General features: G+C 44.5%; 1 protein-coding gene across 1 annotated transcript in view; it reads right to left on the bottom strand.

The window, feature by feature from the left end:
• Positions 1–27,185, bottom strand: part of LOC147707028 (adhesion G protein-coupled receptor F5-like) — a 1,085,534-nt gene that overhangs the window by 483,559 nt on the left and 574,790 nt on the right. The window contains exon 10 of the mRNA XM_086926248.1: positions 4,478–4,684. Within this exon, the coding sequence (XP_086782374.1) occupies positions 4,478–4,684 (207 nt within the window). The remainder of the gene's footprint in view (positions 1–4,477; positions 4,685–27,185) is intronic.

Consider the following 27,185-nt stretch of genomic DNA (forward strand, 5'->3'; position numbering starts at 1 on the left):
ATACATCGCTCTTGTGGGTGGGTCAAGTACCTGCTATAGGCAAGGGCCCAAAACGTATTGTGGAGACATCAAAATTACCTATTACAAAACAGCCTTGTTTTGAAAGGGGGTCACCTGGGTTTTTGGCCCCTGTCTCGGCGGCCATCTTGAGAAAGCCACCAATCCCGGACATTTCTAAAAACTAGTCCAGCGAGGTATGGCTTGCGAGGGTCCCCCAACATTCTCCTACCCAAAATTCCCTGCAAACCTCAGATTCAACAGAAAAACACATATTTTCCTCTGATTTCTGTGGTGTAAAGTTCTGGAATCTGCGTGGATCCACAAATTTCCGACCACCTGCATTCCTCCATGTCTCCTTATAAAAATGGTACCTCATTCATGTGGGTGGCGACAAGCAAGGGCCCAAAACGTATTCAGGATACATCAAAATGACCTATAACAAAACAACTGGCTTTTGCAAGGGGAGTCACCTGGGTTTTTGGCCCCCGGCCTGGCCAGCCATCTTGGGAAACCTACCAAACCCAGCTACCCAATTTGGCTTTCCCCTGTCTTGGGCCAAGGCGGTCATTGTACCGATCTTTAAGAAGAGGTCAAGAGACGAGCCGGCCTGTTATAGGCCCATTTCGTTTCTTGACTCCGCGGCTAAAATCATGGGGAAAGTCGCCCTTGCTCGACTAACGGAGTGGCTTGATCAAGCAAGCATAGTCTCTGATCTTTAATACGCCAGCAGGCAAGGGAAAGGCACATTGGGCCAATGCCTCAACCTTCATCTGGTGATAGGGAAGTATAGAGTCGCTAAGCACAAGGAACTTCACTTGGCCTTTATGGACTTAACCTCAGCTTTTGACATTGTAAATAGATAAAAGCTCTGGGAAACCCTTCAGGACATAAGGCTAGATGCAGACCTGATCTCTTTTTTGGCGGCCATCCATGAAAATACTACAGCGGCAGTCTGCTTTAATGAAGATGGTAGCCTTACTGACTCTTGGTCTGTTAAAAGAGGGGTCCGGCAGGGGTGTATTTTGGGCCCATTGCTGTTTACACTCTACATCAACAAATTAGGGGACGCCCTGTCCTATTGCTGTAAAGATATCCCTAGAGCTGGCTCTAAAATGATCCCCGCACTTCTGTACGCCGATGACGTGGTTCTGATGGCAAAGACAGCAAAGGGGCTGAAAATGCTTTTAAACTGTTTTATAGACTTTATGGAGTCCTTGGACCATTTTATTAATTTTAAAAAGTCACATGCCATGTCCATAGGTTCAAAGAGGGTAATGAAGGCCAAATTCTATTGCAACGCTCTAGAATTAGTAAAAGTCCCCACTTTCCCATATTTAGGGGTTCATTTGATGACCGGCGCTCGTGGTCTACGCAGCGCACACACAAAAGGAAAATATTAGCTAGAGCTTTGGGTCTATTCTAGACTTTGCAAAAAGAAGTGGTTCAAAACCACTCCAGGCACTCATGAAGATCTATAACGCCAAGTATCTCCCCATGGCGACCTATGGGAGTAACATCTGGAGATATATAGAGGTTTGAGAAATTAAGGGAGCCGAAAATACCTTTTTGCGAAGACTGCTGTCGGTCCCGGCTTCCATGCCAGTTTTTAACATTCATGAGGAGCTAGGAGCAGGCTTTATATCCGACCAGATTGCGGCTTCCCCTTCACTGAGTTGGCTGAGAATATGGGCACAACCCCCACCAAATCTCAATCAACTAATCATCCAAGATTGTCTCTCCTTAGACAAGGCGTTTCATGGATTCGATACATTAAGGCCCAGATGAAAATCCTTGGCTGCCCTGATTTATTTTTGAGCCCCACAGCATTAGGCAAATCCGCTTCAAGGGATTTCAAAAGGCCATTATTGGACAGGTGTATGTTATTAAGGGAGGAGAAGGAACTGGTGAAACCATCAGTGAGAGGTTTTGTCACATTGAGCCTGGGTAAACAGTTGCAACCATACTTATCCTTTATAAACAAACCATACCCCCTGTTTCTTCTGAGAAGATTTAGGCATAATATGCTTCCCTGGCTTTTAACATTTCCTAAAGGGTTCTTTAAAGAAGGAGCATTAAATCCCTGCCCAAGTGATAATTTATCGGAACAGAATACCCTTCATTTAATATTTTTCTGTGCTTATTACAACTCACTACGCAGGAAATTCATTATCCCCTTACTCAGAGACTGTAACTTTGAACAAGTGTGGCCAGCGCTGGCATATTTGCAAATGCTAGCGTCACCTGCGGTGTGCTTTGGGGTAGCAAGTTTTCTAATAGGATCTATCAGGCACAGGAATAGGTTACCATTGAACCATATTAGGGACTCTGTTTTAAATCATTCTATTTAGTTATTTATTTATTTATACGGTTCTCCTCATATTACAATGAATAACATCAAGATGGGCTAAATTTTAATTGATTTGCACACTCTGCTCCATGCTCTTTGGCTTTTTTTTTTTTAATGAATTTACACTCTTCTGTTGTTTATATTAGTCTTACAGGGCGCGAGAGTGTACCCTTTTTCCCTCTCTCTCTCTTTGTTTTGTAATAATTATATACACATGACTACATACAAAACACACACCGAACACACGCGCACCTACACACGCACACACAAACACCCAAACACACACACTAAGAAAATTATATTAAATGAAGATAAAGTGACAGATAGTATACGGCGTGCACACACAAGTGTAATGAAATGTTGTGAGGCATAGACTCAGTGGGGCCGCTTGCATTGGTTAGTGAAGCAGTGTGATCCGGAAGTACAGTCTTTCCTCCCGTAAAAGACGCGATGCAAATGTCTTGATTTCTGTAAGTGAGGAAGGAGGAGAGGTTGCAAGTTGTAGTCTGATCTCCCGTAAAATAGGTCAGTACTGATAGTACTGATATGTGTAAGGCCAGCCTTTGTCTAGAGTGGTTTATGAGGCGAAAAGCAACGGACAGAAAAGCGGTCCAGAGCAAATGCCACGTTTGAGATTAATCCAAGCATTCCGTCCATTACCTTGTTGAAGTTCATAATCATCAGGGCAACTTTTTGCTTAAAGAATAATCAACAATTAACCTTTATTGAGAAAGCTTTTGTTTAGATGGACAGCCCACCACTTTAATTTCTCCCCCACAAATTGACTTTTTAAGTAGCCAAGATTAAGAAATATGTTGAATTTTGAATTGTTATCTACTGAAGCTCTGAGCAGCAAACAGAATTACAGAGGAATAACTGGGAGTAATCAGGACTTTTTTCACCAAGGGGTGTGAATACCATTACCCTCACGTAAACCAAGAAACCATCCTTTATTCACATTTTACCCATTTATAATGTTATGTTGAATGTTCACTTTTCCCCCCAATATAATCTGCTAGTGCTTCCAATACATAACCCGTGGAAGAGTAGCAATGGGGAGTCATATATACCATGGTAAAAAAAAGTCAGAAAAAACGGCCTCTTGGTACTCACCACCCTCCACATATAACCCTGCTACTACCCCAAACCAAAAAATTATCACCTGGCCTCCTGCCACCCATTCCACCACCCTCTGCCAAACCCTTCACTGCCACCCAAACTGACGAATTAGTGCCTGGCCGAATGTCATCCATCTCCACCACCCCCAAGCTGCACTCTCCACTCTTATATTATGCGGCAGAGAGCCAGCACCACACACTGACAGTGGATCTGTGAGCCTCTCCCTGACATGGGAGAAGACTGTTGTGCGCAGCGTGCCACTCATCTCCACCCGTCTCTGTTGGGAATGTGGAGATTGGGCAGAAGAAAGAGGTTGGAGCCATCATCCGCTCTTCCAACACCAATCTCGTGTCTCTGGGGAGCCAGGCAAAGCGCTGCTACAAAAGGAAACAAATTCTTCCCCTAGTGGTGTCACAACAGTGGTTATCCAATTAGGTTAAATCACTGCAGTGAATAACTGGATTTTGATCCACTTGTATACAATCGAGGGAGGAAGGGCTGTCTGTTAGTTTGCATCTACACACTTCAAAACAAGCCTTCCTCCCCTCTTTCATTATAGCATGTTCGCAAACACCATAATACTGTTGCCCATTTTATGCCCACTTTGACCATACACTCTAAATCCACTCTACTGTTGGTACACAGTGCGTAATCCCCCATTTATTTTTCAGCCCGGGAAGCACCACATTCATATTGCTCTATAACTCCACTGCCCTGCAGCCTTTTCCAAGATGTCTCAGGCAAAATCTGAATACAGAAGATGATTGGAAGTGAAGTGTGAGGTAGCCTGCTGTCCCACTGTAACTTTGTGATCAGTACCCCACAGAAATGTCACATTGTGGCAGAGGAACATTAGTTAATGCCTGCCATGCACTCCTTCTGAATAGAATATAAAATCTTAAAATTCAAGCTTGGGTGCTGATTCTACACATGGTGATGTATTTAGGGAAACCTATATTATCACCGTAATACGTTACAAAATCAAGAAATAAAAATCTAATTTCCACTTACCAGGAATGCTTAGCCCTCCAGATGGTGTACAGCCACATGTAAGATTCGAGATATTCCCATTTGTACACGACTTGTACACTGGCACTGAGATTCCATCACAAAGGATGTACTTGCTGCTATCAAATGTTGTGTTTATTGAGGAAACACTAACATTTCGTGATGCCACATAAATGACAGTTGTATCATTCAGTGAGCAGATGAATTCACCTGCAGGAGAAAATATGCATTTTGTGATTGTGTAAATACAAAATATAAAACAGAAATTGCATTACTTTCCAGATAACCATATTTCATTCAGTGTGTCTTTTCACATCATTTACAGTTAGCCTAGATGTCAACTCACTGTTCCCATCCTCATGAAGAGCTGGAGGCTCTGGATCTTGTGATGATTAAACTATTATACAAGAACTTCAAAATGCAGCATGACATTTGAAAACGATATCACTGAAGGCGAATTCTAACACTATATCAGATTTTCTTTCTTTGCAATTAGAAGTTTGGAAACTCCCAGCAATGGCAACTACAAATTGGAGGAAATGTGCACAAGCAGCAGTGTGTGAGTTCAGCTACGAGTTGGAGATTACTCGTTTAACTTTTCCCTAGGCATATCATTGCCTTTTACCAGAAGAAATATTAGCTTCACTGATGCCATTCGGTCACCAGATGTAAAGACCATGCTAGGTTTAGTGAAACCATAAGTAATGAAAACACAGAACTCATCACCACTTTATCTGTTAGTTAATCCAAAAACATCTTCCTCAAGAACCTCACCTTCTGGGCCACGCCTTGAACTAAGTTTAGCCCAGAACATTTGTCAAATGGTATTACTCCAAAGCCTTGAGTCGCACATATGTTTTCTTATTCATTTAAAATAAAATACAAAATCATTTATTTTCATTGGAAACATAAAGAGAAAAGACCTTTCATGCAATCCATTCACACAAACTCGTAAACATAGAAGAACGTTTCTGCTTTCAACAACACATCCTAGACAGCAACTAAGTTTTCTTCATACATTTGTGATGTAGGCGCATCTAACTGAGTTTTATGCTATTCATCGGAAGAATAAAGACAACATCTGGAAAGAATTCTGGACTTGCTTGGATTTTGGACTTAAAGCAAATGTACTTTTGTTGTTGTTGTCTCTCCCTTTTGCATGATATTGTGATGTAGACGCAGGAGCTTAATTTAACCATTCTGTTACATATATTTGCTGGACCTTTGCCACATTATTATTTGGCAGTGGGTGTACTATATGTTTCCATTCTATATTATTCAGGTTCAATAATGCATTACACTGTTCATGTACAGAGATGTATTCAATGGATTTTATATGATCTATTTAGGGATCTCCTTAAAAACACGTTCCAGGCTAATAACCAGGATATGATTGAAGTTGTTATTTTTGGTCTGGATGGAGGCGGTGTAATATATACTTGTAAAGCCACTGAAACATATGCTGACGTTTTTGAATGAAGTTCACTCTCTCTGAACCTAGCACTGTATGTCTAGGGTCACTTACTGTTGAGGATCTGTTGAAAGCAGGAACTGTTTTTTATGTAGTTGAGTGTGTGTGTGTGTGATTAGACTGTATGAAATAGAGTGCTCCTGTAAACATATGTTCGTACTGTCTACTTAACAAAAATCTTTTTTTGAATATTTTGTACCGGTTACTAGAGTGCCGAAGCCAAGATGGCCACCCCCTTAATCAATCCGGCATAATCATTCCAAGTTATTGGCACAAGTACAAACAACAGCACTAACTAAATGCTATTTGCCCTGGGGTGGTGCACATGGCCGGTTTCAGGGTCCGAGAGAAGCTCAGTGAGCCACCCACTAAAGGCCTGTGACTGCAGCCTAGCAGTTTCCGCTGCAGTGGATAGATATTTCTTGCTGGGGGAGGAGTAGACTGCATGCTCAACCTGCCACGTCACCCACTTGACTGAGCCTCTGGATTATTTCTTCGTACCAGTATTGCTCCTCTGCATGGAGTAATCGCTGTTGCCGGTCAGTAGACCACTACTGAGCGGGCTCGCTGTCCTGCTCCACCTTCCATCATATGGCTGGGTTTGTGGGTGTGTTGGGGTCCCTGGCATAGTAGTGAGGCAGTTGGCACAGCTGGGTTTGCGGTCCCCAGGCCTGGCGTGGCAGGCTTGTGCAATATGGCAGAGTGTGCAGGCCAGCCAGTGTGTCCTCCATCATCTACTCTGGAGCTCGGTCCCTGAGGCTGCTGAGACGCCTCTCACATCTCCTGTCTGGGCTGCACTGAGGGCCTGAGCTGGCTGGATGCTGTCGAGTTTTGATCCTTCATGGCAGGAATTGACTTGCAACCCCAACACATATCATCTTGATACAGGGTGGGGGTCTCCAGCTGCATGCAGTGGCCTTTCTACCGGAGGTACTTCCTTGTGCTCACAGTTCAGGACCAGACACCTGAGGCGAAGACGTGTGCTGACCACGATTGACCATAGAGGACCTTGTACTGGGCCATTAAACTTACTGTGCAGCACTCCTGCCGTACCCCCTCCCACACAAACACACACACACACACACACACACTCTTGGCTGATCTGTCTGGCAAATTGGCAAAATCAGCCAAAACTTTCATTTTAGTCAAGAAGGTCAACAAAGTGGATCCCATCTAATGACACCCAATCCCCTCCAACTAATAATACTGCCAACACTGACACCACCCCCACCTGATATTAAGACCCTACTCCCAAATAAGCAAAGTAGCCTACAATCCATAGACAATACAATTGATTTTCTTAAGCTAGAGGTGAGCTCTATGAAACATCGCTTGGATCAGTTCACTGAGAGCACGGATGGGGCTGGGTGCCGCATCCTTCCTCCACTCCTTCCTCTCTGGCAGAACGCAGAGGGTCAGAATCCCCCCCTTCCTCTTCGACTCTACACCAGCCACCTGCGGAGTCCCCCAGGGGTCATCCCTCAGCCCTATGCTCTTCAACGTCTACATGGCTCCGCTCGCCCCCATCATCAGAACCTACAGACTCAACATTGTGTCATACGTAGACGACACCCAACTCATCCGCTCCCTATCCAACGCCTCCAGACACAATTTTCGAGAAGGCATGGAAGCTGTTGCAAAATGTATGAATAACAGCTGCCTTCAACTAAACACCATCAAAAGAGTAGTACTCATCATGGGCCCACACCCCGACACCTGGAACGGCACCTGGTGGCCACCAGCCCTCGGAAATCCGCCCACCCACCCACATGGACCACGCACGCAATCTGGGAAACAACTTGGACTCCGAACTCAAAATGGACCCCCAGATCAACGCTGTCTTGTCCTCCTGCTTCCACACCCTCCGTCTCCTTCGCAAGACCTTCAAATGGATGACCCTCAAACACAGAAAGACCATCACTCATGGCCTGATCACCAGCAGACTCAACTCTGGGAACGCACTCTACACTGGAATAAACAAAAACCTCACACCCAAGCTACAGAACATCCAGAACGCCGCCGCAAGACTGATCCTCAAGCTGCCAAGACACTGCCAAATCTTCCATCACCTGCGCACACTCCACTGGCTCTCCATCGAAGCTAGAGCCACCTTCAAAATGCTCACCCACGCTCACAAGGCCCTCCATGACACCGGACCAGCATACCTGAACAGTCGACTCAAATTCCACGTACCCCAAAGGACCCTACGATCAGCCCAGCTCTCCTACGCTGTGGTCCCCAGCACCAGAAAGACCAGATTAGGCGGCGGCTTCTTTTCCTTCCTCACGGCCAGAGCCGGGAACGCCCTCCCTCTCCACCTCAGACAGACAACATCACTTCCCATATTCACAAAGAAACCTCAAAACCTGGCTCTTCAACAGACCCCCCTCCTTGATGGACTGGAACCTGCAAACCCTCCCTCCCCCTGAGCCTTGAGACCTCATGGGTGAGTAGTTGCGCTTAACAAACATGTGATTAAGTGATTGATTGATCAAAGGTGGATGATAAATCCGTCTGTCAGTCAGGAGCACTATAACAACTTGGGAATCTTTTAGAGGCCATGCAAGCTCAAAATGAGGATGTAGAGGCACAATAATCTGTGCATTTCGGGGCTTCTTGAGTCCATAAATGTAGGGATTCTTCCTTCATTGTTTGGTGCTGATAACTTGATTGACCTGACTCACCAATCTCTGGGTGCATACCCTCCCCATCGACCTGCCGCCCGACCTACTAGTGTGTTCAGAAAAACAAAGGCCACTCCACTCACAAAGAATAAGGGTATCAGTTATATAAAGAGGAACAGTTGTTCCTGCAGAAAATGTATATAATATATGATAATCGTTAAGCTCAATGGCAATATTCATGGGTAAAGGATGTCAGAGGGTGAATCAAAATTAAATTAACAACAAAGATTTCAAAGGTATTTGCTGTTTATGTAAATTACGTAATCAAATTAATCAAATAAGGTGCTCAGTGTCCCAACTGAACTTAGAATCTATATTTCAAAGGTGACAGTTTGTGACATACAATAGGTTTCAAATGATACAAAGCGACCCGGATGCAAAAAATATTTACAGGCTTCTAACACAATAATAGGGGCTGGAAAGGGGTTGGTTTTAAATGTGTGACGACAGCGTTTTGACCCCACAATCAGTACGGGTCTCATCAGGACCTAACAATGAGGGACACCTGAAATTAATTAACAAAAAGGTAACTGAGTCGCTAAGACAGAGAGAAACTCTGAATAGGGTTTATAATGGCTGGGGGCTTTTTACCTGAAGAGATAACAATCGACTGTCAGGGTGGTGGAGTGCACACCAAAAAAAGAAGTGGCTCAAGACAGAGTTTTAGGAGAAAGTGTACTCAATCAATCAATCATGAAATTTGTAAAGCGCACTACTTACCCGTGAGGGTCTCAAGGCGATAGGGCGGAGGGCCAGGTCTTGAGTACTCTCCTGAAGGTAAGTAGGTCTTGGGTCTGCCGTAGGAGGATGGGGAGGGTGTTCCAGGTCTTGGCGGCGAGGTAGGAGAACGATCTGCCGACGGTGGGCGCTCTTCCGATGCGGGGGACAGTAGCGAGGGCGTAGTCCGCAGAGCGGAGCTGGGCGTTTGGGGTGTAGAAGGTGAGTCGTCTGTTGACGTATGCTGGTCCGGTGTCGTGGAGTGCTTTTTGTGCATGGGTGAGGAGTTTGAAGGCGGTCCTCTTGTTGACGGGCAGCCAGTGCAGGTCTCTCATATGGGGTGTGATGTGGCTGTGTTGCGGGATGTCGAAGATCAGGTGGGCAGAGGCGTTCTGTATGCATTGCAGTTGTTTCAGCAGTTTGGCTGGGGCTCCCGCATAAAGGGTGTTTCCGTAGTCCAGCCTGCTGCTGACGAGGGCCTGGGTGACCATTGTTCTTGTGTCGGTTGGGATCCACCTGTAGATCTTCCGGAGCATGCAGAGGGTGTAGAAGCAGGAGGATGAGACAGCGCTGACTTGCTTGGTCATGGAGAGGGTTGAGTCAAGGATGAACTCACATGGGGCCCAACCGGGCACAAGTGGGAGAATAAAAATAAAAATGTAGAAATAATGTTTGATGAAATGCGTGGAAGGTATACTAGATTGTCTAATTAAATACGCTACACACCCCTATGAGGGGAAGGGGGGCTTACAGTCCTTATGGTGTGTTGTAGATATATGTCCGTATCACATGAAAACAGACACACAACAATCCGTTGTGTCGATTACCATCTAAAAGTAAAAAATATGCTTGTGAGAGGAATTAATGATAAAGTGCACCATGGAGTGCTAGCTGTTTGGTAAGAAGGCTTAGTTAGCAAGCTGATTGGAGCTTTCAAAAGTACTCACCCAAGGTGCCGGAACAAGAGATAAATCATCTCGTATTTGTTCTAAAAACAAGGCCGCCATAGTCAGCCAGTATCCGAGAAACGAACAACCAATCTAATTAGAGACCGTCAAGGATCCACCTCCTTCTGTAGAATGACAGAAAGCAGCTTGCGGCTCCCATAGCTAATTATAGATAGGAACTGCACCTGCGAAGTCTCATGTGGTGCAACGTGGTAGACATTGTTGAGGACAAAAGAGAGCGCACAAGATTCGTGCTGCTCTGGGTTCACTGATTAGAGTGGAGAAGGCAATGTTTTCTATTTCTATTTCCATTAAGTTATATGTGTGACAATATTAAGGGTAAAGAAAGAAAAGGATAGAGAATATGTCTTGAACCACTTTTTAAATATATATACATATACATATATATATATATATATATATATATATATATATATATATATATATATATATATATATATATATATATATATATATATATATATATATATCCTGAACTCCGTTTGACCACAAGCTCGCGCAGCTCGCACAGGCAGCAGGCAGACTCCGGACACGGACCTCGAGGTACTTTACAGATTTTATTCAGCAGAAAGAGTCACAGACGTTTCGGCTCAGCGGAGCCTTGATCACATACACACAATCACACAAAAAAGGGGAATGATTTATACATTGTTTTACACGTTGTTAAGGAAAAATCGAGGAATGGTCTCATTATGTAGTGACAACTTTCAAAGGTAGTATCTCAATAGTCCAGTTCAATGAATCATTGTCAAATCAATTCAACAAAGTAGCTACAAAAGTACACCATTCTTCAGCTGTATTGAGTCCATGGGTAATCGAGTTAACCCGCTCTATCCAACGACATTACATTCTTTGTAGGATCTGCGATATAGCTCCTTTTCGGGGATGGTAGCCATGTCAATTACTTGCCATTTTAAGTCATCTGCTGTGTGGTTCATGTCTGTAAAATGAGTGACCAAAGGTGCATTCAATACACCGTATCTTATCCTGCTCCAATGTTGGCAGATGCGTGTCGTGATGGGTTGTGATGTTAGCCCAATATAAGTTAATTTACAAGGACACCCTATGCAGTAGACTACATTAAGTGAATTACATTTGGACAAAAAATTCAAATCTTGTCTGATATTTTCATGTTCAAAAACCTTTGTATCAAAGAAAAATGTGCAAGCAATACAGTTCCCATATGGGAAATATCATTTCACTTGGGGAGGCCCTAAGTTGTTTCTAGGGCCCCAGGTTTACGACCAATGCCTCATTGTGTGGAAAAATGCACCAGATGGTCATTATTGTTTTTGCCACGTTTGATTGCAAACAAAGGAGCTTCTATAGTGGGAATTGGTGTTTCTAATCAGATGCCAGTTTTTTTAAAATCACATTTCTGATGTTATTTGTATGGATGCCAAAGGTGGTGATACAAATCAGTTTCTCAAGCAGGGTTTTATTTTTGGTGATGAGTAATTTTTCTATAGGACAGAACCATGCACGTTTTAGGGAGTTCTCAACAATCTTGTTAGGGTAACCCCTAGCAACCAATTTAGCTCTCAGAATTTGGGCTTCTCTCATGTAGTCATGTTTTTAAGAACAGTTTCTGCGAAGACGTTGAAATTGGCCAAAAAGTAAGCCATCCCTTAGGGATCTGGGATGGTTACTGAAGTAAGATAGGAGAGTATTTCTTTCTGTGGGTTTTCTGTGGAGACTAGTATAGAGTTTACCTTCATGATGCTTGATGGCTATATCTAGGAAGGCAATTTCCAATTTATATACGGTGAATGTGAAGGTCAGATGCTTTTGGGCACCATTCAGGTATGTTAGAAAATCAAGAAAGTTACATTTAGGGCCTGACCAGATAAGAAAAATATCATTGATGTAATGTTTCCTTATTCAGATGTTGGGATGATGCAAATTTTTCTGGGAAAGGGCATATGTTTGTTCTATATAATCCATATAAATGTTGGCAAGATTGGGAGCAAAAACTGCTCCCATCAAAGTCCCAGAGAATTGTTGTTAGTAGTCACCCTCACACATGAAGTAGTTGTGTTGGAATGCAATTCTCAGTAAAAAGATAAGGAAACTGGTGGGACGCATATGACTTCTTGGAAATAGAAAACATTGCCTTTTCCCCACTAATCAGTAAACCCAAAGCAGCACAATTCATGTGCACTCTTTTTTGTCCTCAACAACGTCTGCCATGTTGCTCCACACGAAGGTTCTCAGGTGCGGCTCCAATATATAACTAGCTACAGGAGCTGTGAGCTGCTTTCTGTCATTCTTCAGAAGGAGGCTTATCTTTGACGGTTTCTGATCACTTGTCAGATACTACGGCGGCCGTGTTCTTAGAACAAATACAAGATGATTTTTCTCTCGTTCCTACACCTCGGTGGGTAAATTTGAACGATCCAATCAGCTCACTAATTGAGCTTTCTTTCCAAACGGCTAGTGTTCCAAAGTGCACTTTGTCATTAATTCTCCTCACAAGCATATTTTTTCCTTTTAGATGGTAATCGACACAACGGATTGTCGTGTGTCTTTTATCATGTAATACGGACGTATATCTACAAGACGCCATAAGGACTCTCAGTCCCCTTTCCCCTTACAGGGGCGAGTAGCGTACATTATTTATAAATTTAAAAATTTCTTTTCCCACTAGTGCCAGGCTGGGCCCCATGTGAGTACATTTTCTCCTAACACTGTGTCTTGAGCCACTTTTATTGGTGTGCACTCCACCACCCTGGGAGCAGATTGTTATCTCTTCAGGTAAAACGCCCCCAGCCATTATAATTCCTTTTCAGAGTTTATCTCTGTTTTAGCAGACTCAGTTACCTTTTTGTTATTTCATTTCAGGTGTCCCTCATTGTTAGGTCCTGATGAGACCCCCTACTGATTGCGTGGTCGAAACACTGTCAACACACATTTAAAACAATCCCCTTATGAGACCCTATTATTTTGTTAGAAGGCTGTTAATATTTATTGTATCCATACTTGAGGGTTGTTTTGTATAATTTGAAACCTAGTTGTATGTCACAAACTGTCACCTGTGAAACATAGGTTCTAAGTTCACTTGGGACACTGAGCACCTTCTTTGAATAATTTGACTATGTAATTTACATAAACAGCAAATACTTTTGAATTCTTTATTGGGTATAATTATTAAAACTCCCCTGTCACCATTTTTTCAGACATTTTGCAGTGGCCGTTAGGGAGGCTCACCACGCTTTCACATCAGCTCAGAAGGATCTACAAAAGTTGGGGATTGAGTATTTCATACTAATCCCACCAAAGCTCCAGAGCCATCCCAGAGCGAAATTACTTGATTTCACGGCTCCAAGAGCCACAATCACCTACCTAGAAAGCTGGGCAGTACATCCCCAAGCAGGTGCTAAGCGCTATTATCAACAATACAGCCCGAGAAGAAGATTTATGTAACTTGGGGAGCAAATCGTGCACCCAGTTTTTGGTAAACGGATGGACTTATAATCATATGTTCCCCTATATCAAGGCCATGCCTAACTCGAAGCTTAGAAATATAGTATTGAAATTTTGAGTTGGCCTGAACTCATGTAACCCAGATAGGAAGATAAAAACTGCAATGACGAATAAACAACGTCTGTGTACAAGTGGGTTACAAGTAAAATGCAGTGGCCCATATATTTTGTTGGATTACTTGTAGTTCCTAGAAGAACAGAAAGAACTTTGAAAACCTCTTTTTATTGCCTATATAATTAAGAGTAGGGATCAAGCTCACAGTCTATTAGTAAATATGAGATTTCTAAATGTGACATGTGCAATAGGAAGATTTTTAATTGCAATGCAGGAGTCATTGAATGAATTGGCAATACTCTAAAATGGGTTATGGGGCAGAAATACAATTTTACCTACCTCAAGAGGACATTTTGAGCTCTGGAACTCCGAATGTCTGTAGAAATGTATATTTAATGTATATGTGATCCTTTCCCTATTTGGCTATGAATTAAGAGTTTTTTAAAGAGTGGTACAGCTATCATCGAATATTTTATCAGGATTCTATTGTGTTTTATATAATTTTTATGATCGCATTGCTTGTATAATCTGCATTTTACCGTACGCTGTATTGTGGCATTTTTTATTGATATATTTGCCGAATAACAAAATATATATATATATTAATCACCTACTTGAAGAAGTATGCCGTGGGGTCATCCTCGTTGACCCCAGCAACAGCTGGACCAATTTCCCATCACCATTAAATGATAATGATAAGCCCCTGCACAATAACACTGTTGTTTATAATGCTTACTTATTTTTGCACTCCACGATACAAGTTCCTACTAGCTTTGTTAAAGACTTTTAATAACACCACTTCATCTTTGATCTTTATTTAAGCGACCTTTACTTTAACAGAACCACAGTAGCTCTCAAATATGCCTTGTGCACAACATCCCTATGCCTTAGGGGTGTACTCTACTTTATAAAATTGCTATGCTTTTTGGCAGTCCTCCTGTGCCCCCTTGCAAATTCTGCACCATGGATTTTGTATTGGTAGTTCCTTTGATCTGTCTTTTGTTTCTTAAGGGAGGGTGGGGTTTCCAGTGTGGGATGTGGTGGATTCAATGGGATTGTGTTGAGTATTTTTTTTCTTCAGTCTGAAAGTATGACTTCCCATTAAACTATTGCGATTTGCACATCAGGAGTGGCTCACTCTGTCTTGTTGTCACTTGGTCCTTGCGATTGCATCATTAGGTGCCCTAGTGACTGCATTACAGATCTGGCATGACATTCCAGGAATCAATGAGACTTGGACCTGATTTAGATTTTAGCGTTTGGATATCCGTCACCGTTGCGTCTGAGTAACCTGTCTGCCGAAATCTAAATCAGGCTCTTATTGCCTGGAATGTTACCATAGAGTTTTTTGCAGGAAACACATCTTACGCAGCACACTTTACTAAATCCTGGGGCACTCAGAGGTATTATTGCTCCTACAGTTCTCGATCAAGGGGTGGGGGGAGGGGTCGCCATTCTAATAAATGCTGCATTGCATTGCCGATGCGAGACCATGAATGTAGACCCTGAGGGTCGTTACCTTTTTATACAGGGGCTAATTGTTAATACAAATCATTCTTCTAAATGTTTATGGGCCCAATGTGGACTCCACTGGAATGCTTTAATTGGATATTGTTTTATTCTCAATCTTGCGCACGTGCACTTTACACTTTTTTGAAAAGCAGACGAAGATCTTACACTTAATTTTATGCTTTTTAATTATTATTTAATAGTTTGTACAGATGAATTTTGTCGTACATTCGATTAAAACAGTCTTTTTAGTTGCCTTTCAGATTCAACCACATGGTACATTAGAAGGAAGGAAATCAAGATGAACATATATTAATTTGTTGGTATGATACTGAGGATCTTTATACTATATCACTATAGATCATTGGTCACAGTAAGACATTATGAGGTGGCTTTAACACTTGTATGCTATATGATTGTTTGAGTTAGCTTCGCAATGATTTGAACTAATTTGGTAAAAAAAATGTATTCCGAGACTCCACAGTGTTTGCCAGGGACTGAATGTGCCTATATCTCACAATGCCCCAATCTAGACATGCAAATTGACTGATCATCGTCATCTTCCCAATTGCTGTTGGGGGCCGCTTAGGCAGTATTGGGTGCAATGCAATACCATGCACTAGTGGATGTTTGGTGACATATTGTGGTAAAAGAACCAGGCGTATGAAACATCACGCGGTGTATGACACACAAGTATACATTACACATATGCACCCCTCTGAGCGTGATTACTCCTACTACTCAACAGTGCATGATTAACAAACTCATATTTATTATTGTCTGTCAACAGGAGAAAGGGTGGGTGGGTTGCATTGAGGTCTGAGGTTCCGTGACAATTGTAAGTGGTGTTTCCGACTCGCACGAATGTGGTCGAGTCTGGTATCTATGAACCGCAAATGACGAGTTTAGTAAGTGTGCGCAGTTTCGCTGTGCTAACTTAAACCGTTCGTTTGTTATGTGGGTTTTTCATCTGTACCCACGGGTTCCATCTTAGATACGGCATCCATTTTGTCTCTTGCCCTCAAGTAGCCAGCGAACGGACACTGTCCGCTTCGCGACCCTGGGACTCCTAAGATATTTGCGGAAGACACATGTTCTTTGTAAGTGTCTTTATGACGAGGGGGATGATACTGTAAGGCAGATGGCCCCGCTCGAGGCTCATCTTGCCGTGCCGGTTTATTGTCTCAGCCGTGCATCTCATTAGGCACGTCCCTTTGATGCCTGTATCTCGTGTTTCCCGATACCTCCCCTTTTACACCCTTTCTGATCTCCCCACTGTCTCCATCTTCCTCTGCACCTGTTTTTGTTCCTATTTCGATCTGTTTTACTGCCGATTGGAATGCACTAATGTTGGGAAGATGGGTTTTTACAGTTGGGAACCGCCAAATGTTTCCGCACTTATGTTCCGGACCTTGTGTCTATCAAAGTGACCAAAACGACCCCTCTGGGGGATGATTGTGGGAACCAGGTTGTAAACCTTTGTGTATCATGTTGTCCTATGGGTAAATTCTGTATAAAAGGAGCGATCCACAGAACCAATTTGAAGCAGTCTCCCCAAGTTGCACGTGTTGTACTTGTCGTGACTTCTGTGTTCCCTGCAGTAAATAAACCTTGAATCTTTGACGCCGAAGGAAGTGTCCCGTGTCTCTGTCATTTGTACGCCGGAACAGGTAACCCACGAAGGTTTCAGGTGTTGTCCCCTGGCACCGCTGGGTCTTAAAGAACCCAGTCCTTCAGTTGGCGCCCAACGTAGGGCTGCATCAGTGGTACCGGTCCAAGCCCGACGATCGTGAGGAACTTCGTGTGAAATCTCCGAGGGAAGGTGCACTCCGCTTCATCGATCCTGTTGTCGAAATAAGTGGCCCGAAGACTTTTCCCGCGAAGATTCCCGCCTCCTGACGGCTGCGACGGACTGCTGCCCTGACTGTAGACCTGTTTTGGCGCCTGGCGTAGACCTTGGTATAGCGAGACGACTGACGGGCCTTCCTGGTGACGCCATCGATCTTTGAGTTAAGTATTTGTGGGTCGCTCCCAGAGACCTTAGTTGTTGACACTTTGGCGAGTGTTTTTGTTGTTGACGCTGTGTGAGTGTTTTTGTCGGTGACACTTCGCTAGCGTACTTTGTTGTGTTATTTGACGACTGCAGCCGCCAAAAACCGAGGGTTTTTGCTCTTTGCTGGGACTTGGTAAATCCCGTAACCCTTGAAGTTTGTGAAACTCGGCTGGTGTGCAAGATGCCTGGTCGTAGTACTTTGTTTAGTTGTTTCAGACCTTGTGGTGTGGATTCCCGACTGGAGGACTCGTGTCCGATACCTCCGGTTGGAACTCCGACTTATGAACTGTACAGTAAACATGGGCTAGGCCCGATTACCTTTAATGATTATTGGATTCGCTACACAAAGAAGGATGGTGTCCTTAGTTGGCCACCTCATGGTAGCTTTGAGACCCCGATTCTAGATAACTTAGAGGCTAAATTGTTCGAGAAAAAGTCAAGGCCGGCCATGTTTGATGCCTTTCGGTTGTGGCGTAAAGAAGCCCGACAGAAAGAAATCAGACAGACTAAACGAAATCAGAGAGATAATGTTGCTACTATCGTAAAGAAAGCAGAGCAGTTTCAGCATGATAAGGAGGTCAAGGAAAAGGAAGTGTTTGATAGATTGCAGCGTATGACCATAGATAAATGTTATCCTACCTTGCCTACGGAGTCGGAAAAGAAGGAAGAGGCAGTTGAGGATCCTTTAATGTCCTATCTTATGAAGTCGCCACCTCCGTATGTACAGGGTACCACAGCCCCTGTGATTCCCCCTGTACCTGTTCCTGCACCTATTCTTCCTTTGCCTGTTCCTCAACCAGTACCCGTTCTTCCGACTGTTCCTGCTCCTTTGTCTGTTGCTATCCCTACTGCTCCTCCGCTTCCACATACTCCTGCTCCTGCTACTGCTCCTGCTCTGTTAACTCCTGCTGCTGCTTCTGTTTCTACTCCTTCACTTGTTAGTCCTGTGTCTTATACTTCTCCCTCTACTCGTAGTCGTAACTCTCCTCTTGCGGCTAGTTTTTTTCATTCGCTCTGACCTGTTCTTGGGTCCGCTGGTTCCGATGGTCCTCAGAGACGTAGTCAGCTTCCTGGTAACAGGGAACGTGCTTCGCTATATAATATGGCGATGGGTTGGATGACGCATCCTCTTAGAAATCCACCACGTGTCGTACTCGATACGTTTTGTCAATTCAACATACCAACCCAAAGATTTGTGTTCGAGGAAATGTGTAAGGTCCTTCGTGATCAGATATCGGCCGACGCACCTGACGAGGTGCTGACCGCTTTGTCTGATCTACAACTTCAGTTCTCGACTGGACTGATAGTGGATACCAATGTTCGACGTGCTGTTGAACGGTTGCTATCTTTTCGTCCCACTCCTATACCTCAAGCCTTGTTTGTTGAGGATATTGAGAGACAGCCAGATGAGTCTGGTCAGTTTCCTATGCGAGAAGTTCCACCAGTGTGGATGCCAGGTAATCCCGTAGCTGCTCCTCCGATCTTGCCGTTCTTCCAGAGAGTATGGATACATCTCCCATGGAAAAGATCAGAAGTGTTGCAGGTGAAACAATCTTTGCCTGACCCTCGCAAAAATCCTGCAGGGTACTATAAGGAATTATCGCAGCTCGTAGACGCTACGATAATGAATCTAGCCGATATTGACATGCTGTTTGGTAATGTTGTACCGCAACCGGTATGGGCTAAGATTCGTCAGGAAAACCATCCGAATGAATTAGGTGGTGCTTGGGCTGCCATAGTAGCGGCGGATGCCCGACAGACTGGTGGTGCTAAGCCTGAACAACTGATTGCTGATCTTCCTCAAAGAATAATAACGTTAATGAAAACTCTTATGCCAGCTATGAGGGTAAATTGGGACAAATTGTCAGCTTGTAAACAGAAAAAGGACGAGAGTGTCTCCGACTTCTTTACGAGGTTCGAGGAGGCATTCATTGATCATAGTGGTCAGGATATGAGCACTGAGGGTGGTCAAAGGTTGTTCGTGGATAAATTTGTTTCGAACTTATTGCCCGATTTGAGCAATAAATTGAAAAATTCAGAAAGTGCGTGGGCCGTTTCTACTTCAGCTCAGATATTGGCTACGGCACAGTATTATGAGAATAGAGAGAAAGAAGAAAACGACCGTGCTGATAAAAAGACGAAAGAGCTTAAAACTAAAGTGTTGTTGCAGCAAGCCTATCCTCCACGTTCGAATCAGAATACTTCGCAACAAAATAGATCACAGCCGCAATCAAACAGATCACAATCTCGTAATGACTCCTCTTCCCAAAGATCCTCGTTAGGGTACAATCAATGTGCTTATTGTAGACAGGAGGGACATATCAAATTCAATTGTCCTGTTCTAAACGATTGTAATAGTGGTAATTCATCTAGAGGAGGTCGTGGTGGTTCACAGCAGGCACCACGTGGTAGAGGTCGTGGTGCTCAGAATGATCGCTCAGATAACTCATCAAATTCCGATAATTGTTTTGATCAACGTGTATCGTCGCAAGGACGATCTGCGCAGTACAATGTGGACGATTATTACGTCGATCAGGGAACTGACGACAGTAATTACTAGGACAGCCGAAGACAAGGAGAGGGAGTAGTATCAGTTCCGGTTGATCAGAGAGGGCCTTACGTCGCAGTTGCTACATCGGGCGTCGCTGAGCCTTTTCTGTTGGACACTGGTGCAGCGAAAAGTTCCATTAAGCATTCGAAACTCCCTGGCGCACCTTTGTCTGGCTTAACAAATGTTTCCGTTGGATTCTCTGGCGCCCCCGTTAGCAATCCAGTTTCGCGCCCTTTGCCCCTTACAATTGGGCCTCGTGAGCTAGAAGCTCCGTTGATTTTGACTACGGGTTGTGGTGAAAATCTTTTGGGTCTGGATTTGCTTAAACGTTTGTATGCAACTTTGTATTGTTCTCCTGCGGGTGTAAAGCTTACGTTGGGAGAGAGGGTTGTCTCTCCTATGTACTTGTCTCTCGATAAGCTTCCACCGGAATTGAGTTCTCTTCCTGCATCTTTGTGGGCAACAGGTCCCAATGATGTGGGCCTGCTTGACATCTCACCTTATGTTGTTCAGTTGAAATCTAATGTGCGATTGCCACGTATTCCCCAGTATCGTATCTCTCTTGATGGTGAACGAGCATTGTTAGCGATCATCTATGATTTGATCGAGAAAGACGTTATTGAGGAAACACGGGGAAACGTGTGCAACAGCCCTGTACTGCCCATTCTAAAACGTACTGATCCTTCGAAACCTCCTGTTTATCGCTTTGTTATCGATTTACGGGAGGTGAATAAAATTGTGATTCCTCAGTTCCCCGTTGTGCCTGACATCACGGCATTACTGACTCTGATTCCAGCTTCTGCATCGTGGTTTTCGGTGATTGACTTGAAGAATGCGTTCTTCAGCATTCCCATTGCGGAAGAGAGCAGAGACATTTTCGGTTTCTCTCTTGGTGGACGCAGCTTCCGGTTTAAACGCGCTCCTCAGGGCTACTGTGAAAGTCCATCGATTTACAGTCAAGCCTTGAAGGGTCAACTGGATGCGTTTAGGTTGCCGGCTGGTGCGGCCTTAATCCAATACGTCGATGACCTATTGGTGGCTGCAGATACTCAGGACATTTGCAAAATCGCTACGGTATCGCTGCTGCAACATCTCTGCGAGTTAAATCACAAGGTGTCACCTTCTAAACTCCAATATTGTTGTCAAGAAGTAACCCTTTTTAGGTCACTTATTGTCAAAGGAGGGAAGACGGTTGACCCCAGAGAGAATTGCAGCAATTGCGCGAATGGCTGTGCCAACCACCCAAAGAGATGTGCGTGCCTTTCTAGGTATCACGTCGTACTGCAGGCAATGGATTCCAAATTTTTCATTGCTAGCGAAACCATTGGTAGCTCTTACGTGCAAGGATGTTTCAACTCCTTTACCATGGACGGAAGAATGTCAGAAAAGTTTTTCTGAATTACGTGATTCATTGTGTTCGGCTCCTGTGTTAGGTACTCCTGACTATAGCAAGCCGTTTACATTATATGTTCACGAAAGAGAAGGTTGTGCGTTGAGTGTCTTAACGCAACCTTTTGGTGGTAAGCAACGTCCATGTGCATATTTTTCCTCGACCTTGGACCCGGTAGCTAGAGCATTGCCGAGTTGTTTACGAGCGACGGCGGCAGCCGCGCTCTCCATCCGACAATCAGCAGGATTGGTCATGGATAATATGCTTACGGTGATGGTTCCGCATGCAGTCGACACCCTTTTGAATCGTACGAAAACTCAGCACTTGACGAGTGCGAGGTTGTCTGGGTACGAGTTGACGCTGTTGGCAAGCCACATTCAAATAAAACGTTGTAATGTTCTGAACCCGGCAACTTTGTTACCAATTAGCTCAGAGTCAGATGAAATAACAGAACACGATTGTTATTTGAGGACAGAGGAGGAAACAAAAGGTCGAGTGGACCTTAAAAACACCCCATTGGAAGATCCAGATGGTACATTGTATGTGGATGGTTCATGTTTTAAGTTGCCGAATGGCGATGTGACTACTGCATATGCTGTTGTAACGTTGCATACTGTTGTTGAGACTGCGAGATTAAATCAGAATTCTGCCCAAGCCGCAGAGCTGATCGCTCTCACTAGAGCGTGTGTGTTAGCGAAAGGGAAACGTGTGAATGTGTTTACCGACAGCCAATATGCCTTTGGCGTCGCACATAGTTTTGGACGGTTGTGGAGAGAGAGAGGTTTTCTAACATCGCACGGTACGAAGATTCAGCATGGCCAGCTTGTGAATGATCTTTTGGATGCACTTACGTTGCCTAAGCAAGTGGCGATTGTCAAATGTAGTGCGCATCGTAAGGTGACGGATGATGTTGGTCGTGGTAATGCGTTTGCGGATGAGACTGCTAAGGAAACTGCCCGGAACCTTAGCACTCGAATGTATGTGACGAGTTCGGTTAGGTGGCCTACAGAATCGAGTATGTGTGAGGACACTATCAAGAGTGTGAAAGCAATTCAGAATGAGGCCACCGAGACTGAAAAGATGAAGTGGAAAGAAAGTACGGGAAAGTTGGATTCGAATGGTTGTTGGATTGACTTATCTGATCAGAAAAGATGGATGTTGCCTGATGCGTATGTGCTGGCTGTTGTGACTATGGCACATGGGTTAGCACATATTAGTGCGAAAGGTATTTGCAAGTTGCTGTCTCCTGTGTGGAAGAATGATGGTATTACGAAATGTGCTGAACGCTTGGTTAAGAATTGTATGGTATGTATGTTGTACAATCCTGGTAAGGGAACCCCAACTCCTCCTGGCAGTTTTGCTCCCCCTTCATGTCCCTTTGAGGTGATTCAATTGGACTTCATCCATATGGAGCGATGCAATAACCTGAAATACGTTTTAGTTGTGGTTTGCGCATTCTCCCGATGGATCGAGGCCTATCCTCTCAAAGACAATACTGCTTTGTCCACTGCGAAAATCCTACTGAAGGAATACTTTCCTCGGTATGGAATGCCTCGGATTGTATGGTCAGATAACGGAAGTGAGTTTGTGGGGAGTGTGATGAAGAGTGTGTGTAAGGGCCTTGGAATTAATCAGAAATTCCATAGCGCCAATCATCCCCAGTCAGCTGGTTTGGTTGAAGGGTACAATGGCACCCTTAAACTAAAACTAGCAAAGATTCAGGCTACGACAGGTCTTTCGTGGCCTGACGCTTTACCCTTAGCATTACTGTCAACAAGGGCAACTGTACACTCCCGAGTAGGGCTCAGTCCCTATGAAATAGTGTTCGGTCGTCCTGCCAATGTTTGGGGGGTCCCTAGACCGGGTGCTTTTTGTGATCTTGAGTATCCAATGTTGATCGATTATCTTCATGACTTGACTGCTAAACTGAGGTTAATTCACCAACAGGTTCACGAAGCATTGCCGACGCAGACGGAGGGTCCAGGCCACCAGCTCCAGCCCGGAGATTGGGTGGTAACGCGAAACTTTTCGCGCAAGAACAATTTGGATCCCAGGTTCACTGGACCCTACCAGGTCCTCCTTGCCACGAGAACTGCAGTTCGTCTTGAGGGGCGGAAGAATTGGGTGCATGCCACCCATACCAAAAAGGTCCCTATCCCGTTGCCAGCAGACTCGTGGGTGAGGAAAGGCATTGCATCAACTGAAACCGAAGGATTGCCGGCGTTTGTACCTTTCAGTGACGCACAACCTGTCGGAGAATCCTCAGTGCAGCAGAAAGACACTGTTGAACATTTGTCAGCAAAAGACTCAAGACCAGAACATTCAGCTGATCAACAGGACGTTGTCTCTTCAACGAATCCTTTGTTTGACGAACAGACACGTCCTGGGAAAACCCGATACTTTTTGCGATCTAGCACCAGAGACTAATAAAAGATCCTGTTCTGTCCCTTGACAATTGCATTATCCCGTTTTCCACGATCAGTTTGAACACTCATATCATTGTAATTATTTTTGTATGTATTCATTGAGTTTCGTTCCTTATACTTTTTGCTTCCACAGCTGAGAAACATTGTTTTCGCATATATATATACTTGTGAAATAAAGACCGTAGGGCCGCGCGCGTACTTCCTTCTGGTTAGTAGGTCTTGACACTAGGTTAAAGACCGTCGGTTCCTGGGAACTCCTAGGGATTGACTACTGCTACACAGAACGAAGTGCGTCAAGAAACGTTGCGGACGGTCGTAGGGAATGGCATTTTCGAAGCTGACGGACTTGGAAGGAGCTCAAGCGCAAAGATTCAAGCTGCAGCAACTCAGTCGTACCAAATGTTTTAAATTCCAAATATTCGTATTGTTTTTGACTGTTTCTGCATTATTGGCGGGTGGGGTGTATTACACGATGTTTTACTTCTTACCTTCTGCCACACCTACTCCTACCCCTGACCCTAAACTCACCTCCACTGCATCTCCTCATTCTTTTCATATCTTACCTGAACACGAGCAGGCTAGACGTGCAGAATTCCGCAACAATTCCTTTATTCAGCTCCTTCACCAGCATCAGTTAGTGGTTAACACTACTAATTGTTGGGTGTGTGGGTTGATGCCACATACTACGGGTAAGGGAATTCCATATCTGGTGTTACCGTATAGTTCCCAAGGGTCTGCTCGAGCATTTCAAACAATGTTTCGAAGCGCACTGGGTTTCCACCCCATTCGAGAACCACGTTCCCCCTACTCTGGTCCTACCTCGTACCAAAAACCTTTGTCTATAGCAATAGAGGATTTAGATAGCGATATCTATGATCCCTCGCTTATTCCTGAAGAAGAGGTACAAGCCTATAGGGTCCTAAGTAGAGGCGAATATAGTGTGTTCACAAGTGAAAAACAGCTTAAAAGCTCGCCTCCGATATGGGTCGTACCCCACATTGGTAATTTTTGTCTAATAGGTCGTGGCCGAAGATCGAAAGCCCGACTTGGAGAGAGTGCTTGCACTGAAAATTACATTCTGCCGATGGTCTCGTCCCCTGTGTTCCTGGCTGCCAAGGGTACCTACTTTATCTGTCATGATCGTGCGTATGCATGGTTGCCCTCTGACTTCATGGGCTCATGTTTTATCGCAAACTTGTTGCCTCCGACGTTTACTGTAGATGCAGATTATCACAAGACTAGAGTTGTGAGAGGCGTAATTAGCGAAGAGGATACTGCCGGTCAAGAGGCAGGAGATTTTTTTAAGGGTTTCCTCCCGTTTTGGGGACCTATGGTTAATAGTAGGAACCTGAGACAGTTGACTCGAGTGGTAGAATCGACAGCTAATATTACTGCCAGTGCCCTTGGTAATATCACCACTGAACTTCAGGCGGATAGACTTATGACGCTACAAAACCGTATGGTTTTAGACGTGATCTTAGCAGATCGAGGTGGGGTATGTAAGGTGATCCATTCGAGCTGCTGTATTTTCATTCCTGATAATGCTCCGACTGTCTATCAAGCCATCTCGAAGTTGCATAAGATCTCCGAATCCATACACGTGGATGTAGGGGATTGGACGCTACTTGGGTGGTTTTGGGGCCTAATGTCGACTTGGGGTTGGAAGATTCTGATGATCATCGGAGTCGTTGTGGCGTTCCTGTTCACGTGTTGCCTTTGTGTGCAGTGCGGTCCTGCCTTATGTGGCCTCTGTGCTACAACGTGTATGAGACAGCCACCTGTTACCAAGGGGACTCGATTGGACAGGGCTATGCTACAGCAACATCTAGATGGTCTGATGAATATCGAGTATGATTCCGACTAGTGCTTGCCTACATGAGGGCAAAAGGAGCGTCTGAGGTTCCGTGACAATTGTAAGTGGTGTTTCCGACTCGCACGAATGTGGTCGAGTCTGGTATCTATGAACCGCAAATGACGAGTTTAGTAAGTGTGCGCAGTTTCGCTGTGCTAACTTAAACCGTTCGTTTGTTATGTGGGTTTTTCATCTGTACCCACGGGTTCCATCTTAGATACGGCATCCATTTTGTCTCTTGCCCTCAAGTAGCCAGCGAACGGACACTGTCCGCTTCGCGACCCTGGGACTCCTAAGATATTTGCGGAAGACACATGTTCTTTGTAAGTGTCTTTATGACGAGGGGGATGATACTGTAAGGCAGATGGCCCCGCTCGAGGCTCATCTTGCCGTGCCGGTTTATTGTCTCAGCCGTGCATCTCATTAGGCACGTCCCTTTGATGCCTGTATCTCGTGTTTCCCGATACCTCCCCTTTTACACCCTTTCTGATCTCCCCACTGTCTCCATCTTCCTCTGCACCTGTTTTTGTTCCTATTTCGATCTGTTTTACTGCCGATTGGAATGCACTAATGTTGGGAAGATGGGTTTTTACAGTTGGGAACCGCCAAATGTTTCCGCACTTATGTTCCGGACCTTGTGTCTATCAAAGTGACCAAAACGACCCCTCTGGGGGATGTTTGTGGGAACCAGGTTGTAAACCTTTGTGTATCATGTTGTCCTATGGGTAAATTCTGTATAAAAGGAGCGATCCACAGAACCAATTTGAAGCAGTCTCCCCAAGTTGCACGTGTTGTACTTGTCGTGACTTCTGTGTTCCCTGCAGTAAATAAACCTTGAATCTTTGACGCCAAAGGAAGTGTCCTGTGTCTCTGTCATTTGTACGCCGGAACAGGTAACCCACGAAGGTTTCAGGTGTTGTCCCCTGGCACCGCTGGGTCTTAAAGAACCCAGTCCTTCAGGTCTGCATATTGCATATGACCCTATCTGATCAATCCCCAGTATGGATAATCCTCTCGCAAAAAAGAATTGAGGATTCTACCGGCCCTTGGTTTTCCCTTATAGACTTTACACTAGTAGAGTCATAATTGGAGTCAAAGGCTTCGGTAATCTCAGTCGAATGTGTAATCAGACAGTCATTCAGGTCTCACAGGGCCGGCAGGGAGAATTGCGTTTTCTGTTGGAGAAGTTGAACGGCCAACAGTTGGCCACCCTCATTGCCTCGTTCACAATGGTGTAACGAAAGTTGAGGAGGCTCCCTTGCATGGTACATGGAGGGGCCCCCGCTCCGGATTAAATCTGGAGCCCTCAGGCCTGACAACTGTGCAGAGAGGTCTCCCTGCAGGTCAGGCCCTCCCGCACTGCAGGGGATGCGGGGGCCTGTGCACAGTTTAGTATGTGTCTTTTTTGCCGCTGTATCATACAGTTTATATTATTCTAGCCTTGCTCTCTCAAGATTGTGACTATTGAAGATCATTCAGGGCGCTTTGTATTTCTCAATATGGGGGTAGTCACTTGGTATTTCAATTACAGTTGTTCAGCGGTTCACTTCCAC

The sequence above is a fragment of the Lissotriton vulgaris genome, chromosome 6 (assembly GCF_964263255.1).
Source record: "Lissotriton vulgaris chromosome 6, aLisVul1.2, whole genome shotgun sequence".
Classification (NCBI taxonomy): domain Eukaryota; kingdom Metazoa; phylum Chordata; class Amphibia; order Caudata; family Salamandridae; genus Lissotriton; species Lissotriton vulgaris.